At 45.2% G+C, this 15,942-nt stretch overlaps 1 protein-coding gene across 2 annotated transcripts in view; it reads left to right on the top strand.

Annotated features, from left to right (window-relative positions):
- Positions 1-574: 574 nt before the first annotated feature.
- TLE1 (TLE family member 1, transcriptional corepressor) overlaps positions 575-15,942 on the top strand; it is an 87,155-nt gene continuing 71,787 nt past the window's right edge. For both annotated transcript variants that reach the window (XM_032427432.1, XM_032427431.1), the window contains exons 1-4: positions 575-658; positions 1,481-1,581; positions 3,021-3,084; positions 3,203-3,247. In XM_032427432.1, the coding sequence (XP_032283323.1) occupies positions 635-658; positions 1,481-1,581; positions 3,021-3,084; positions 3,203-3,247 (234 nt within the window). In that variant the 5' untranslated portion in view covers positions 575-634. The remainder of the gene's footprint in view (positions 659-1,480; positions 1,582-3,020; positions 3,085-3,202; positions 3,248-15,942) is intronic.

The following is a 15,942-nucleotide window of genomic DNA, read 5'->3' as shown; positions in this document are numbered from 1 at the left end:
GCCAGGCGCGGAACCTCCGCCGCCCGGACCTCGCTCCTCACCGCCTCCCGGGAACCCACGAACGCCCGGCTGAAGGCGCTGCCCTGACCCGCAGCGGTCGGTCCCGAACGTCGCCAGGTTTGTTTGTGTGGGTTAGCCGGGGGCGCCGGGCCACCTGCACCTCGCCCGCGGCCGGCGCCGCGGGGAAAACCCGGAGAGGAGGCGGACCGGGAGAAGAACGAAGGAAAGCAGCCCGCCTGGATTTGTTTGCTCGGGACGGGGATCGCCGAAGGGAGCGCGGCCGGAGTCACCGCGCCCCCACCTCTCCGCCTGGGCAGCAGAGGCCCGCGGGTTGGATCACAGCCCCCGCGCGCTCTTCTTGGGCGCCGGCGTCACCGCGCAGGTTCTTGGTGCAGCCGGGCCCCGGGTGCCCCGCCATGTGGCCCTGAGCGAGGGAACCCGCACCGGCGGGAGTAGGAGCAGCCGAGTGGCCGGTGCGCCCCGCCGAGCGCGCTTGCGTGCGTGGCCAGCGCGCTCCCCGCGCTCCGGGTTTCTGCCTGGCTTCTCGGCTTAATTTTCCTCGGCGGGATTAAAGTTGGAAATTGAGCGGAGAATTGAGTTGCCGAGAAACAGAGCTACGGCCGCCGCCAGAGCGATGTTCCCGCAGAGCCGACACCCGGTGAGGCGCGGCAGGGTGCTGGGTGGAGGGGCCGAGCAGTGGGGTTGGGGGTGGGGTGGGGTGGGGATAGGCGCTCTTCCGGTGCTGTAGGGAGACGGGTGTCTGCTACATTTTGGAGGACCCCCCCCAGCCTCTAGGGGTGCAAGGCTGGGGAGGTCCGGGACCGTCCCCTCCTGTGGTGGGGAGTGAGCTGAAACTCTCAATTTTTCTCCTTTACTCTGGGCCCCCTCCGAGTTGACGTCTAGACAGGGCGGGCGGGGGCGCCCGGAGAGGCTGAGGTTTCTTTCCCGTAGCGACAGCTTCCCCCTAACCTCCCCCCCCGCCGAGACGGGTAGGGCGCCCCCCCTTTGTTTCTTGTCTCGCCCATTTACATGTCAATGCGGCCCCCGTTCCGGCGCGCCTGGAGGTGGCCCCGGCGACTCTGGGAACCGGGAACGTTAAGGAGTTGTTTTTCTCCTCTGATTCCCGGGGTCATTATCGCCCCCGTGGGGAGGGGGTGGTGGCTACGACGACAATTTGGCCTGGTCTTCCCCGGCCGCTGGGGAGCCCCTGTCCCTCCAGCCGGTGACCCGGGCGCATGTACTGCGACCCGCCCTGGAGCACGGAAGAGGCCTGCAATCTTTGGAGGCTCCGGATCCGGCGAGGGTCCGCTGTCTCCCCCGCATAAAGTGCAACGCAAACTCGAGTTCAGGGTTCCGTTTTCCGCCACTTCTAACTTTATTTTTTGCTTACGTCCCACCCACTTCTCCGTCCTCTTACTTAACTGTTTTATCTATGTACCCGCATCCCTGTCCCTCGGTTCCCCTCGCCGGTCGCCCCCAGACGCCGCACCAGGCTGCAGGCCAGCCCTTCAAGTTCACTATCCCGGAGTCCCTGGACCGGATTAAAGAGGAATTCCAGTTCCTGCAGGCCCAGTATCACAGGTGCGTGTCCGGCCGCGCAGGGCGAGTGGTAGCCCAGGGGCAGCCCCGTCCCCTCCTCGCGCAGCCTGGGGGCTGTGGCGGCTGTACTTAGTACTTGCGTCCAGGCGGTGGCGTGTGGAGTCGCAGTTAAGACCTGTCATTCATGTTACCCCCTTTCCAGGTTCTTCCCGGGCCGCCTCTTCTCTAGTCTCCTCCTCCTACCATTGTTTCCCTTTTGCCCGTTTGCTGCGGTTCCAAGGAGTCTTTTTTTTTTTGAGTATTTAGAAGTTGCATGAGAACCGTCAATATTTGCACTTCGTTTATTTATTTTGCAACAGGCTGAGCTGAAACCTTGGTTCAATCGATGCCCCAGCCCTGGAGTGCAGGTTTAGGGAGGCAGAGCCGGTGTTGAAATCGCTCTTTGCCATACTAGAGGATTGTGTTGTCTGAGGCAAAGTTCGTTATGGAAGGCTATAGATGCTGTTAGCTGTGCCCATCATTGGTGGTGAAGAGGGAGGTGGATAGGTGTAGGGAAAGCTCCCCTTCTTTGGCGTCACTCTGGGTTGGTTTGGGCAGGACAGGGGACTGGGGTCTCATTTATATACATCCCAGCTTAGTCTCTTCATCTGATGAGACCTACTTCAAAAGGTTTGTAAATGAAAAGTGATTGTAAATTTTCTGGAGATATTAGTTTTTTCTCTTGTTCCTATGAAGTCTTCACTGATTAGAGCTAAGAAATAACTGTGTAATGACAGTTTTTATTTTTGTCAGGCTTGAGAACAAGCACACAGATGCTTGGGTGTGAATTTTCTTATTTTGTCAGAGGTTTTTCTGATTATTGACCTTTTGTCTGCTTGAAGATAATCATCTCTGGAACTTGAGGCATACCTGCCCACACTGTTTACCAAGCAGGGAGGACTTCAACCCACTTTATTGCAGTAGCTACTTCACATATTTTGGCAGGGATTTAAAAACCGAAGATTTTAAAAGGGACCAACAATTGTAGAAGTAACTTTACAAGTACAGTTTTCAAACCTAGAGACTGTTTGAGTTGGCAGAGATGGGACAAGCCTATGTCTGACGCTGAAAATTGTGCAAAGGCCAGATTTTAATGGAGTCCAAAGGAGCAAACTGGTGCAGGGAAGTAGGAGTGAACAGATGAGCAGGAGGAGAAATCAGTCTTCTGGGTAGATCAGAGGTTTTGACAGATTTTTCATTCTTGGCATCTGACCAGGTATGCACCAAGAAGAAAAAGAATAGTAGCTGAATGGAGACCCTGTCCCGTTCACCTGACCCCTTTTCTCTATAAAATGCAAGGACAAAGCTTTTGCATGTTTACCTAGATAGTTTATGGCTTTTCCAAATTGGTCTGTGTTTTTACTTGAAGTGCAAATATGTGAGGCAGATGTTAAAACAAGTGACATAATGTTTACATTAAGTTGCCTATTTTGTTTTTGTAGCCTTAAATTGGAATGTGAGAAACTGGCAAGTGAAAAGACAGAAATGCAGAGGCACTATGTGATGGTAGGTATCAGAGATTAGACTTTTCTCCTTTTCATGTAAGATTAGCAAATATGTGTTCCGTTCCTAGCATTGCAAAACGTGAGTTAACGAAATGCTTGGTTTTTTTTTCTTTTTGCAGTATTATGAAATGTCATATGGATTAAACATAGAAATGCATAAACAGGTAAGCTTTAGTTAAATCTCTAGTTGAAATGAGAAATCAGTCATGATTCCATAAAACTGGCTTTGTCCTCAGTGGTGGGGGGATTTGTATGCTGTTTTCTTGCCTTGGTTTCCCTTCCTGTGAGTTGGTGGTAGTATTTTGCAGAAGGGTCGCTTCTTGACAGTTACAAATCTTTAAATGACTAGGTGAGAGGTGCTTTGGAAATGTGAACCAACCTGTTTCTAGGCTGATAGAAATTGAGTCTCTGAGTTGACTTTTCCACCTGGGTAGATTTATTCTCCTCTTGAAAGACCTGGGTATCCTGTAGAGTTCTGAAATTCACAATAGCTTGTTTTTTTGCTGGTTTGGACAGCAGTGTGGTCTTATATTCAGGAGTTCCTTAAGCAGGTTAAACATCGTATATGACTAACTGAGGTTCTCTTCATGCTTCAGGGTTGCATAAAGTGACACTCAAGATTAGTGGCTTATTAGCAAACATCTTTTTGGAAAATTTCTCAGTTGATGCAGATTTGGAGGTGAAAAAGCATTCTTTTATGGCCACAGCATATGTTGGGAGTCGCTTCAGTCCTAGTGGTTTTAAAAGCATGAAAAGATTAGTGACTGGAAAGCTCTAGCTATGACTATGAGTTTGCAAGTTCCCATAAAATTCACACTTATGGCTACTATAATGGTGTATAAAAAGAGTATTGAGCTGGAACAAGGCACTAAGGACCTCATAAGAGAAGAAAAGCTAAATGATTGCTCAGCCCAAAGGACCCTCGATTGAGTAGTCATTGTCTGCCAAAGAAAGCATTAATGGCAGGGTGTAAGTATTCTGGAGATATGCTGACATTCACTTTTTCATCAAGACGCTGGTACAATAAGTCTTTTAGAAATCGATTGCCTCTTAAAAAATTATCATCAGATGAAGTTGCACAGTTGGACACATTTCAAAGTGCAACAATACAATTCTTACTTGATGTATATGTGCTATTTCATCTCAAACCCTTGTTTCATTAAATTAAAGAGCATGGCTGACCGGCTGGGGCACAGTGGAGAAATTGATTAGTTCAGCCTTCAGATCTTCCTTATATTCAAAGACTTTCATTAAGCAAGTGTGTTTCAGAGTTGAATTCTGCTTTTGTAACTCCACACTCTTTGATTTTTAATTCATCATAGATTTCATAATGTTAAGTCGTGTACACTAGATCTGTTCTCAGATATGTGTTTGGAAAGGGATAGTTAGGTTCAAGGCCTTTCATTAATAATATAATTGGGCCTTTAAAAATGCTGATTTTATCCTGATTTGCAAAATTGGTAGCCTAGATTACGTTGGGCTTGTGCCTTTGTTTTTTGTGTTTCAATGGCTTGTGCCTGATTGAGGCAGTTGTAACTTGTTGATAGTAATTGGGCCAGATCATCTATGGTCATTTAAATGAATTATGCAAATAAACTGGGTGAAGGAGTTGTAACCTGCCACTTTGTTTTTTCTTTTAAGTTACCCCAAAGGCACATTTTTTTGCTAACAAAAATTCTAGAAGGGTAAGAGAAGAGTGAGCTTTTTCTTAAACTCATAAACTCAGAGGATTTAATAACTTCACCAACTCTTTTACAAGGAAACACCACCTCTGTGTGATGCTGTATGCTGGTATAGGATTTATTGGGGGGGGTAAAGGAGGTGTGTAATTCTTCTGGGTTCCTGTAGGTTACATGGTTACATGACCTCTTCTTTATCGAGTAGGAAAAAGGAAGAAGGGGCGAGGAGGGTCAGGAGCCCCATGGTGTGAAAATAGGTTTCTAATGAGTTTTTATACACTATTGGGCATTTGTGGGTAATATTGTCCATCCATGAGCCAGTATGCATTAATAATATGCTGTGTATAATTGGCTCAGTAATTTGAAAAATGTGAAAAGCTGAGAGATGCCATGTTCTTCATAGTAGGGTGTTAAGACCCCTGAAATTTAGTTTATACTGTAAATGCTGACAGACCCTTAACTAGAGTGGTGTGCAAAGCAGTGCTGTAATTCAGTTTAAAGTGGCCTTACATTTGAAAAACATCCTTCTGAATGTCACACATTAATAATAAGTTCTGAGGAGGCATTTGGTGCAGCTAGTAATCATAATTCTTATTAAAACTGGTGACGTCTGGCCCCCAGGGTGTAGCCAGGCTCAAATTGATGCTTTTTGCCGCCTGATCACCAGCATGGCCTAAGTGCTCATTATATTGTAGAGAGGGCCTTTGGAGCTCTCATTAGATTTGACAGGAATTCTCTCTGGGGGAAAACTGGGCATTAGCGAGACTCCTGACAGGCTGAAATTAGTCCTGCTTTATGGCTTATAACCAAATGCTAGCAAGGCATCATCAGGGGACACAAAAAATTGTCATTTCTGACAACATCTTTGTTACTGAAAAAAAAAATGCAGCAATGGGGAAACTTTCCACGGAGAGAGCTTTAATGTTGTTAAGATTTGTCTGCAGTGTGACCGCTCCCTCTCCCCACCTTTCATCGGGTTTGTCGAAGGAGTGAGTTTTAGAGATTTCAGTGTCAAATCTCACCACCGACTTTTCCGTCTGGAAGTTTTAAAGTGGAAGCGCGTCCAAATCGAGAATGGTATAATTGTGGTTTCCTTACTTGGTTTGGTGCCCACAGTCCATGTTTATGTTGTGTCAACACTTCCTGATAAGCCTTCCCCTCACTTTCTCTGCTCCCATATGTGCTGGTTACTGAAAAGTCAGTGCTCTAGGGATGGTAATGGGTACTTAATTTTTTTTACTGTAACATTAAGACAGGTTTTTTTGGGGGGGGGTTTGTTTGTTTTGTTTTGTTTTGTTTTTGAGGGGCGCCTGGGTGGCTCAGGGTTAAGCACCCGACTCTTGATTTTGGCTCATGCCGTGGTATCAGAATCCTGGGATTGGGCTCCTTGCTCAGTGGGGAGTCTATTTGAGATTCTCTCTCCCTCTCCCTGTGCCCCTCCCCCGCACACTCATATTCTCTCTCTCTCTCTCTCTCTCAAAATAAATAAATAAAATCTTAAAATAAGAGTTCTTTTTTGTTTGTTTTTGTTTTTGTTTGAGTCTTTTGTAGATCTCTGCCTGTCCATCTCTCTCCAGGTAGATTGTAAATTCTAGGTATATCTATCCGGGAGAGGTAGAGACATCTCATGACCCGTCATGATGCCACCAGAGGGTTAGGGTGCGTTACAGAACAGCAGATGAACGTGAGTCTGATTGTTTTGAGGGCTGTGCCTGGTGTGTTTGGCAGTGTGATCTTTCAAGTTTTGTTTTCTGTCATGTGGTGTGGTGTGACCTCATTCGATATTTTTGGAACAAGATGCACTGTAAATACATACATAAGCCTTATTTATTCCACTTGTGTATCTCTTCAGGATGCTGATGAAGCCATGCCATAAGTTGTCTTTAGTGGCGTGAATTTGTACAGCACTTAACAGTTTTCAGAAGTGATTTGCCTCATCCTGTGAGGTAGATTGGGTAGGTGTTTTGCTCTGCCTGCGGCTACGGGCATGTGTTCAGAGTCCGGATTTGTCAAGGCCAAGTTTCTGCTGAAGCTGGAGTTTGGGTCACCTGGTCCCTAGAATTCAGTGCTGCTTTACTTTACCCAGCCCCCTGCCATTGGAGGATGAGGCCAGTGGTGGAATCACCTTTGGGCCTGTCTGGTGATCCAGTCGGCCTGGCTGCAGGTCTCTCCTGCTCTCTCTCTTTGTGCTGACAACTTCATGATACACAATCATGTCTGGGCTAGATGCATGTTCTAAGAATTCATGAAAATCAGCAGTACTGACTGGCCTGTGGAGGTCACAGCCATGGGTAGGTAGAAAGTCGTAGCCAACTGAGCACTGCTACTGCAGGTTAAAATATGTCTAAGAACAAAAGAAATTGGAAACTGTTGTCAGGACTCCTGGTTGAGGCCCAGGGCACAGTGAGTGTGATCAGTCACTTTGTCTCTCTGTGCCTCTCTTCTTCTGAAGAGCGGGCAGAGTGAGCACTCAGTGCTCTCCAGGGCGGCCAAGAATTTAAAAATAAATGAAAGGACTAGCTCTGGAAGGAAAGACCTACTCTGCAGTGCTGGTTGTGGGGTGGGGAAGGAGACGAGAAAGAGAAACAGGGGAAGGAGACGAGAAAGAGAAACAGATGAGAGCTTAACATAACCAAGTGCCATGTGATGTTTCAGCCAGCACCCTGTCTCAGACCACGTAAATTTCAGAGTGAAGCCGCTTTCACAGTTTTGATGTGTGCTTTAAAGTTTCCCTTAAAAAATAAATTGTCCTCTGGTAGTGTTTTTAAAGTGCTTAGGTGGAACTGTTAGGGGTTCACCTGCAGGTTAATCCCTTAGATGTGACTCTTACTATTTGTCTGCAAGTCTTACCTTTCTTCTTGCTTTTTAACCACGTGTGTTTTCCATCTGCAGTTTCTCACTTGGAGATTTTTTTTTTTCCCCCCAAGTCCAAGTCTCAGAATGGGAAAAGACTATAGTGGAGTACTTGCACTTAAGAGTTAAGCTCCACCAGGTGTTAATTACCTTGTAATACAAAGGGACTAGCTGTCATCAAGATTGGAGTGGTCCCCAACTTCACATCATTAGCCAGGCCTGCCCTTCACAAGCTTCAGTGAAAAGAGATAAAGCTCCCTGTGTATTAAGAACCCAGATTTTGAGGCGCAAGATTAGCCTTTGTTTTTTTTATCAGCAAGCAGGGCAATTCCTCCCTACTTTCTCTCACCCTACCCGACCCCTTCAACAGTTGGCTAGTTCATGGTTACTATCCAGAGCCGAGACTCGGGTGAGGTGAGGGTTGCATCGCCTCGGACACAGAATTTAAGGCAGGGGTCAAAAAACAGTCCTTCAGATAAAAAATATTTTTAAAATTCAAAATTAATGCCAAGAAACTCTAGAAGGCACAAAATATGTGATCTTTAGGATGGGCGTTGGTGTAAAAATACAGCTCATTGAGGTCCCTTATTTAGGGGACTTTGATTAGTGACTGGGTGAGTCATTGACTAGTTAGTTGCCAGGGCGTCAGTTTCCCTCCTTGTAAAATGAAGGGTTAGACTAGGCAGGTTCTCAGTATGGGTCCTCTTAGGAGAGGAGAGTTGTCTCTCTAGACCGCTCCCCTCACTAGTGTTCAAAACCCAGTGCCTGCTTGTGTCCGTTGAGTAGAGTCTTTGGCCAGAGGGCTTAAGCTGATCCTCCAAATAGTGTTTATTAAGAAACATAGAAAGAATCTGTTCCTTTAGAAAATCTTTAAATAAATCATCTTGTGTGGTAGTTAAACTAACGATATATTCAGTTACTGGCTCATGGAACCATTTTAGGTTTCCATAGATCTGAGTGTTTGCTCTTCTATTATTTAAATATTTGTGGTCTTCAGGAGTGGATTACGTTGGAGGAAACTAAGAAACTGACTGGGCTTCTCATAGGCTTTGATTGGCTCGATTGTCCCTACGGCCCCCCATCCCTGTTGCTTACTGTTACTTCAGGTTTTGAAAAATTGAGATTTTCAGAACTAGTACCTTTGATGTAGAATATTTGGTATAATGGTTTTCAATTAAATTTTAGGCAGTTGTTTTTATAGGAAGGCTTATTTGACAAAAGTAGGCATTTACAGATTGAGAACAGTCCTCACCAATGAGATTGGTGAGTTTTGTAATATGAAATGTGCCATAGGATTGTTCTATGACTGTGGTTTGGTGTTTTAATTTAGAGTGTGTGTGGGTGTAGGTGTGGGCACTCAGGTGTGGGAGAGATTTTCTCATTTTTTTTTGAGGCATGGTTTGATCTGAAAAATGAAAAAAAAATTCACAGTGAAATTTTAACAGATTAAGATATTTAACTTGTGTGTTGTTACTCACTTGGCTTAGCAGAAAATGGTTTCTAAAATTGTTTGCAAAACTATAATGTTTACAGAATCGTTCAGTTTAGAGACCACCCATTTGCCATGCATTTTATGAAACTTCGAGAAATGTTGACACAAGTTTTATCAAGTAACCTGTGATTTTGCACAAACCTGTATTTCATTATTTCACATTTCAGTTTTTAATAATTACTGAGTTTAGCTCTGTTTGCCTGCTTTGAAGCAACAGGAAAGCAACTGTGAGCCCAGTGGTTAGGTCCTTCCTGCACACGTTCTCACAGTAGGCATAACAAACAAATACTTTAGTTTTTCTGCAAGTTTTATTTGCTACTTAGTCATTCTTTGACCACAAAACGTTAGCCGGAAGAGGGTAGGGTGAAGGTCATTTTGGGTATAAGGAGAAGACTGGGAGGAAAAGACAAACTCTGAGGATTCAATCCATTGAATTTATTTTTTCATCTGCCGGATAGAGAAAGGTGCTGTTAAGCGTGGTGTGTCTATATCCCTGCATACACCGAAGAGGTAGGGGTGTGTGCACAGCTGTTTGCAGTGTACTGGTGGACACTCACTAGATTTTCATTACTCACTTGAGATGAGTGGAATCGGGTTTTGAGAATGTAAGTGTATTTGAACTTGCACGTCCAAATCACGCCTTTTGTGGAACTGTCGAAGTACATGCAGGACGTACTAGGTTTGCCGCTTTGGGCGCTGTTACTGGCCTAACTAAATTATTAGTCAGTCCGTGGTATTTTGTGAAACCTGGCAGCGAAAAGCTTGAAAATATATCACCAGACTTGTTTGCTTACAAATTTATAAGTTACAAAAGCATTATGTACTAACATATTGTATCCATTTGTAATAATGGAAATTGTAAGCAGTGGGGTTAAAATAAAACTTCTCACCTCCTCCGCGCACCTTATTGGCATGTCCTGTGCGGCCGCTGGGTAAGTGCACTCTGGAGACCAGCAGCCTACGTCCAAACGCTCAGAACTCCAGCCCCAGAATGAGAGCATCTTTTAAAGTGGTGGGTCTTTGGGCATGTTGGTCTGTCTGTTCTTTCTAATTTTGACTTCCCCCTCCAGTGGTGGCCCCTGTGTGCATCACTTACAGCCTTGTGTGTCTGCCCCTGATTATTGTCCCTGCTAGTCTTACTTGGTCACCTTTGTCTTTCTTCAACCAAATCCTTTAATCCAGCCAGTGGGTCTCTTCTTCCTGCCTAAAATATGTTGTGCATTTTTCTGTTTTCTTTGTAAAAAGCCCAGGTCTTTTTGTCCAGCTTCACATGGCCTTCCTCAGTATCCTTCAAGGTCCAGTTCAAATAGCAACACTCCTTGTTTACTTTAAGGCCTTCCATGACCTCTCCAACAGGAGCCTGTCACATCACTGATTTTTGCAGCAATTTCTGTAATAATGTTTTTTCACGTGTGTCTTTTGTTACTCCAGCTAGGCCGCAGTCTCCTCGAAGCGTGCACTTGAGACTTACTCCATACCCTTCCCAGTGGGTCAGATGGAGTAGGCACTTGTTAGATAGTGTTTAATGTGCTTCTTAAGAGAGTGGTAGTTGTAATCATTTTGGATCCTGAACCCGTATGAAAATCAGGTGGAAGTTGCTGGGAAAAAAATCCCACACATTTTTATATACCAAGATAGCTTTGCCCAACAATTTTGGCCATTTGGGGACATCTTAAGATCCTTCAGTAAATCTGTGGAATCCAGATTAAAACCTTGAGCCGAGAGTACCAGGCTGGATTCTGATGGTGAAATTAAGAATGAAATCTGTTTGGGGCGCCTGGGTGGCTCAGTCGTTAAGCGTCTGCCCTCAGCTCTGGTCATGATCTTGGTCCTGGGATCGAGCCCCGCATCGGGCTCCCTGCTTGGCGGGAAGCCTGCTTCTCCCTCTCCCACTCCCCCTGCTTGTGTTCCCTCTCTCACTGTGTTTTTCTCTGTCAAATAAATAAAATCTTAAAAAAAAAAAAAAAGAATGAAGTCTGTTTAATTTCATTAGATGTTTAAAGGACCTCAGTTCTCATATAACCACTTTTGCTCAGTTTTTCTTTTGGACAAGTGACTTATAGTCAGAATATCCACGGAGGCTTCTTCATGGGGAGTTTAATTATAGTGATATATTTGGGTTTGTACCGAAGAGCAAAAACAGAAGTAGTGTGTTGCTGAGGCCTGGGTGTCTGTGCAGTGTGTGCATGCATCACTGGTCCTGGGGCCGCTGCTGGTGTCCTCAGGACCACCACAGCCCTGAAACGGAGTTGGGGATAAGTAGCTCGTAATGCGTTAAGTATAAAGACATTTAACTTGACTGAGTTGCCAGATTTCTTAAGAATCATGATCATACTCTTTTGATTATTTACTTTTGGTCTTTACGTAGTTCCTTCGCCCCACCAAACATGTTATTGGGAAGAATTTCAAATATACGGAAAAGGAGAAGGAAATAAACAGTGAACACCCATGCTCTTCTCACCTGTATGATCCCAGGATCTGCCTGTCACATATCTTAACATAGAGCTTTTGCTCCCCTTCCCCCAATAAAGAAGTGAGAAAATAATTCTGGAAAATTTGGGCCAGGCCTTTTCTTAACTCCCAACCCCATTTTATTTATTTATTTATTTTATTTATTTATTTTTTTTTTTAAAAGATTTTTTATTTATTTATTTGAGAGAGAGAGAATGAGAGAGAGCAAGCACATGAGAGGGGGGAGGGTCAGAGGGAGAAGCAGACTCCCTGCCGAGCAGGGAGCCCGATGCGGGACTCGATCCAGGGACTCCAGGATCATGACCTGAGCCGAAGGCAGTCGCTTAACCAACTGAGCCACCCAGGCGCCCTCCCAACCCCATTTTAGACTGACACGTGAAGGAGGGCTTTTCTCCAAGTACATTTTAAGAATTCCATCTCAACAGGTGTTTACAGCATCTTACAGCACTGTTCTCCTAGACTTTGCCCTTTGTGTTTTGGCATGGTTGTATTATATGGTGTTAGGGTGCTTGCTTTTTCAGCTGTCACCCAGAAGCAGAGATTTGCACTTGACAGAGAAACCATCTTCCCCCCTCCCCCAAGCCTTCGTACTTTTTGGTCCTTCATAATGTGTACCTTTAAGATACCATCAACATATTTCTGAGGGGAGGAATAGTTTTAATGTTGTTAGGTAGGAAACCCGGAAAAAATTGTGCTAAACGACTCTGATTTGGAACTTTGGATGGATGGAAACTGTCCTATTGGAGAGTTTACATTGGCCTCAGAGGCCCTGGGTGGTACAAGGACTTCGTGAAGTGCCAGAAAACAAAACCTCTTTGAGGGCCCCAGCGTGCAGAGGAGGCTCTCCAAGGCTGGGCCCTCCAGGAGCAACAGCCTTTGTCTTTCCTAGGCACCCTCTTGATGCTTTGAGCAAACAGCCGGTCAGAGCCTCTTACAAGTAAGGTGACCAGCCAGTGTATTGACAGGCACAGACACAATAGAAAACTGCATTAGGAGGCGAGCCGTTGGGATTTGCAGTAAATATATTCCAGAACACAAGTGACTTGCCAATACTGCTTGTTTAGCAGTTTGCAAGGGCAATGGCAGTATGGATTTTTGAATTAGAAGGGAAGGGCTGTTCTTTCTCTGTGCGGGAACATCTAGTTGATGGCTGGGGAGAAAATTGATTTAGAGAACAAAATGCAGCCGCCTTTATTTGTGCCATTTGAAAGGCTTCTATGGATTAGTGAGTGAAAATAAAAAGGTCGCATTCGGTTTAGGGAAGGAGGTCTTAACATTGATCTGCATCTTGGTCTGGAATGGAGAGGATAAAGGATGGGCCACTGGGGCGGAGTAAGGGTCCCCCGTCTCCGAGCAGCCTGCAGCGACAGGTGCCTGCTCCGTTCCCCGGTGTCCCCGTTGTCTTTTTCAGCTCTTCGGATTTCAGAAGTCAGCTCCTTGGGCTGATTATTGTAGAGTAAGCTGATTTGGGACATGAGAGTGAGCAGTCAGCTCCCATCCATTGAATGCCCATGTGCCCTAGGAGCTGTCTGTAAATCCTTCCAGCCTCCTTGTGTGTGGATATTCATTGTTCCTCCTCACTGAAGAGAAAACAGGCCAGTAAGTTAGGGGATGGCAACAACACCTACCCCATATAGGGTCGTTACCAGGAATAAGTGAGTTTTTGACCCAGGAGCGGTTACATTGGTGCCTGGCGCTTGGGCACCCCGAGGGAAGGATACTTGTTCTTGAAATTGATTATCCAAATATATTATTGGTCCCTTTAAAACTGTACCCTGGGGCGCCTGGGTGGCTCAGTTGGTTAAGCGACTGCCTTCGGCTCAGGTCATGATCCTGGAGTCCCGGGATCGAGTCCCGCATCGGGCTCCCTGCTCGGCAGGGAGTCTGCTTCTCCCTCTGACCCTCCCCCCTCTCATGTGCTCTCTCTGTCTCATTCTCTCTCTCTCAAATAAATAAATAAAATCTTTAAAAAAAAAAAAAAAAAAAAAACTGTACCCTGCTGTTGGAATTCTAGGCCAGGCTCCCATCTTGTTTTTCCAAGCCCAGCAGCTTCCTTCCTCCCTATATCTGCATTATTCCCTTCTCATTATTTCCCCTCAATTACAAAGATTTTTATTTGTTTCCTTCTAAGATCTGAAGCATTTATCTTTAGGCTCAAAAGGAAACTTTCTTTTGTTTCTTTCCTTTTTTTTTAATCACCTATTGGCAGCCTCCTGTTGTCGAGGAATCCAGAGGAATTCAAATGCCTTATTTAGGCCAAACAGCAAAATGTGCCCTTGGAAGGCAACAGCCTTAAGTAGTTAATACCACTACCAGTGAGAACAAAGTTACGTTGAGTTCTTTCATTTAAGGGGGTAGAGGAGCAACAAAGAGGATTTAATTCATTTTGTGGAAGTGAGTTTTGGCAGAATGAAAGGGTGAGAGGTGCATTTTTATTTATTTTATTGTATTTTAATATAATGTGGAAAATCCAATTCTTAATTGGAAGAGAGGCTTTATCATCCTGGAAAAAAAAGCGAGGTGAGAATTACCAGGTGAAGTTGTTGCTTGGTTAGAGAAGGAAGAAGTCTCCAGCCTCAGTGAGGTAGAAATACAGACCATTTTCCTTGTAGCTGTGGAAACCTGTAAAACGCTATGTAGAAGTTTGAGGAGATACTCGTGTTCCGTTCTCCACATCCTCCATGGGCTTGAGATCTTTGTGGATGGTCTCAGTCACAGCTGCTGCTTACGTGCTAATATCTGGGGAAGCAGGAAAAAGAATGCACAGGGGAGGAGGGTGCCTGGGTGGTTCAGTCAGTTGAGCGTCTGCCTTCGGCTCGGGTCCTGGGATCGAGCCCCGCATTGGGTTCCCTGCTTAGTGGGGAGCCTGCTTCTCCCTCTCCCGCTCCCTCTTCCCCTGCTTGTGCTCTCTCGCTCTCGCTCTCTGTCTCTCTCTCAAATAAATAAATAACAAATCTTAAAAAAAAAAAATGCACAGGGGAGAAAAGCAGGGGCATTGGGATTAGACACACTGGAAGTTTAGGTTTTTGGCTCTTATCATCATGCATGATGCCATAGGTGCCATAGAAACTTCTTGGATGTCATCATAAGTGTTTGGGATGGAGGCGGGCACCGTTCAAATTGTGTTCAGATAAATGGTGCCGTACCTGCTCTCACACTTGCTTAAAGGCTCGGCAGCCTGCTGACGTCTATGTGCTGAGCAGCCCCATGTTGCTGTCTCTTCGTTGAGCTTGAGAATCGGTCTTGAAGTCCCGAGTATCTGCAGGGGAAGCACGAGGTTCTTGACAACCCATGCAGCCTGCCAGTTGGCCGGGGTTCTGGAGCCTTTTCCGTTTGTGAGCACTGGCTCTTCGGCGGTGCCTGGGCTGTGAGCTACCGCCTGCGGAGCCCGTCTCCGTGCACAGCTACCGAGAGGATTGGAATTGGACCACGGAAACGTATCCAACTTCTGTACTTTTTAGCTGACCAAAGGCCAGAAGCATACCACTAACTCAAGAGGGAAATTGCTGACTTTCGAATCTCATAAGAGATCTGTATTCCATAATTGACTTACCCTCGATGCTGTGATATTCGTGTATTCAATGAAGTACAAAGAGGTGTCACATTTTGGCGATGTGGCTTTCTCTCAGGATACAGAGATTTTTGAGCTAGTTGTTGCATCTGTATTCATTCTTATTTCTTGACGAATGCATCAAATATGGCTTTCCCACCCAAAGAACCGAGACAGATCAATGTCAGTGCGCTAGTATAATCTTACGTAGCTATGGCTGTGGTCATTATTTTATTGCAAGGTCAAATACCCCCCAAAGCTGTGATTTTTATTTTCTTTTTTTCTGATTAGGACTCTAGTCAGTTTCCCTCAAAGTAAGTGAAACTGCTCAGGGTTTGTATGGAATGAGTACCAGTTGTTGCTTCTCAAAACAGTATAAAAGGGAAGGAGCTTTTGAGTGGGCTTTGCACTGTGAGAATATTGGTATTGACACCATTTATAATTTGGAGTATAGTTTGAAGACCAGATTCTACTGTTTGTCGCATACTGGTTAATATGGCTGTAAAGAGGAGATGAATGTGGCTACTTTTCCAAGTCTATTACTCAGGAGGACTGTAAATTTGATTGGCTGTTACAATTCTAGCAGAATCATTCGATTTGAGAGCAATAGAAAGATAAGATATCCAATTACCCAAATGATTTGCAGGGTTAGCCAACGTTGTCATGGAGACACGAGTTGGAACAAATTAAATTTTAAGCAATAAAATAATCTTAAAGCCCGTCTGGGAACAAGAAAATTTGGCAGTGGCACTTACCTGAATTGAATCTTAGCTTGACACGATGTTGTTTGACATTGATATACTGTGGGGGCCT

The sequence above is a fragment of the Phoca vitulina genome, unplaced genomic scaffold (assembly GCF_004348235.1).
Source record: "Phoca vitulina isolate PV1807 unplaced genomic scaffold, GSC_HSeal_1.0 scaffold37, whole genome shotgun sequence".
In the NCBI taxonomy this organism is placed as follows: domain Eukaryota; kingdom Metazoa; phylum Chordata; class Mammalia; order Carnivora; family Phocidae; genus Phoca; species Phoca vitulina.
This window is presented reverse-complemented; position numbering and strand designations above follow the sequence as displayed.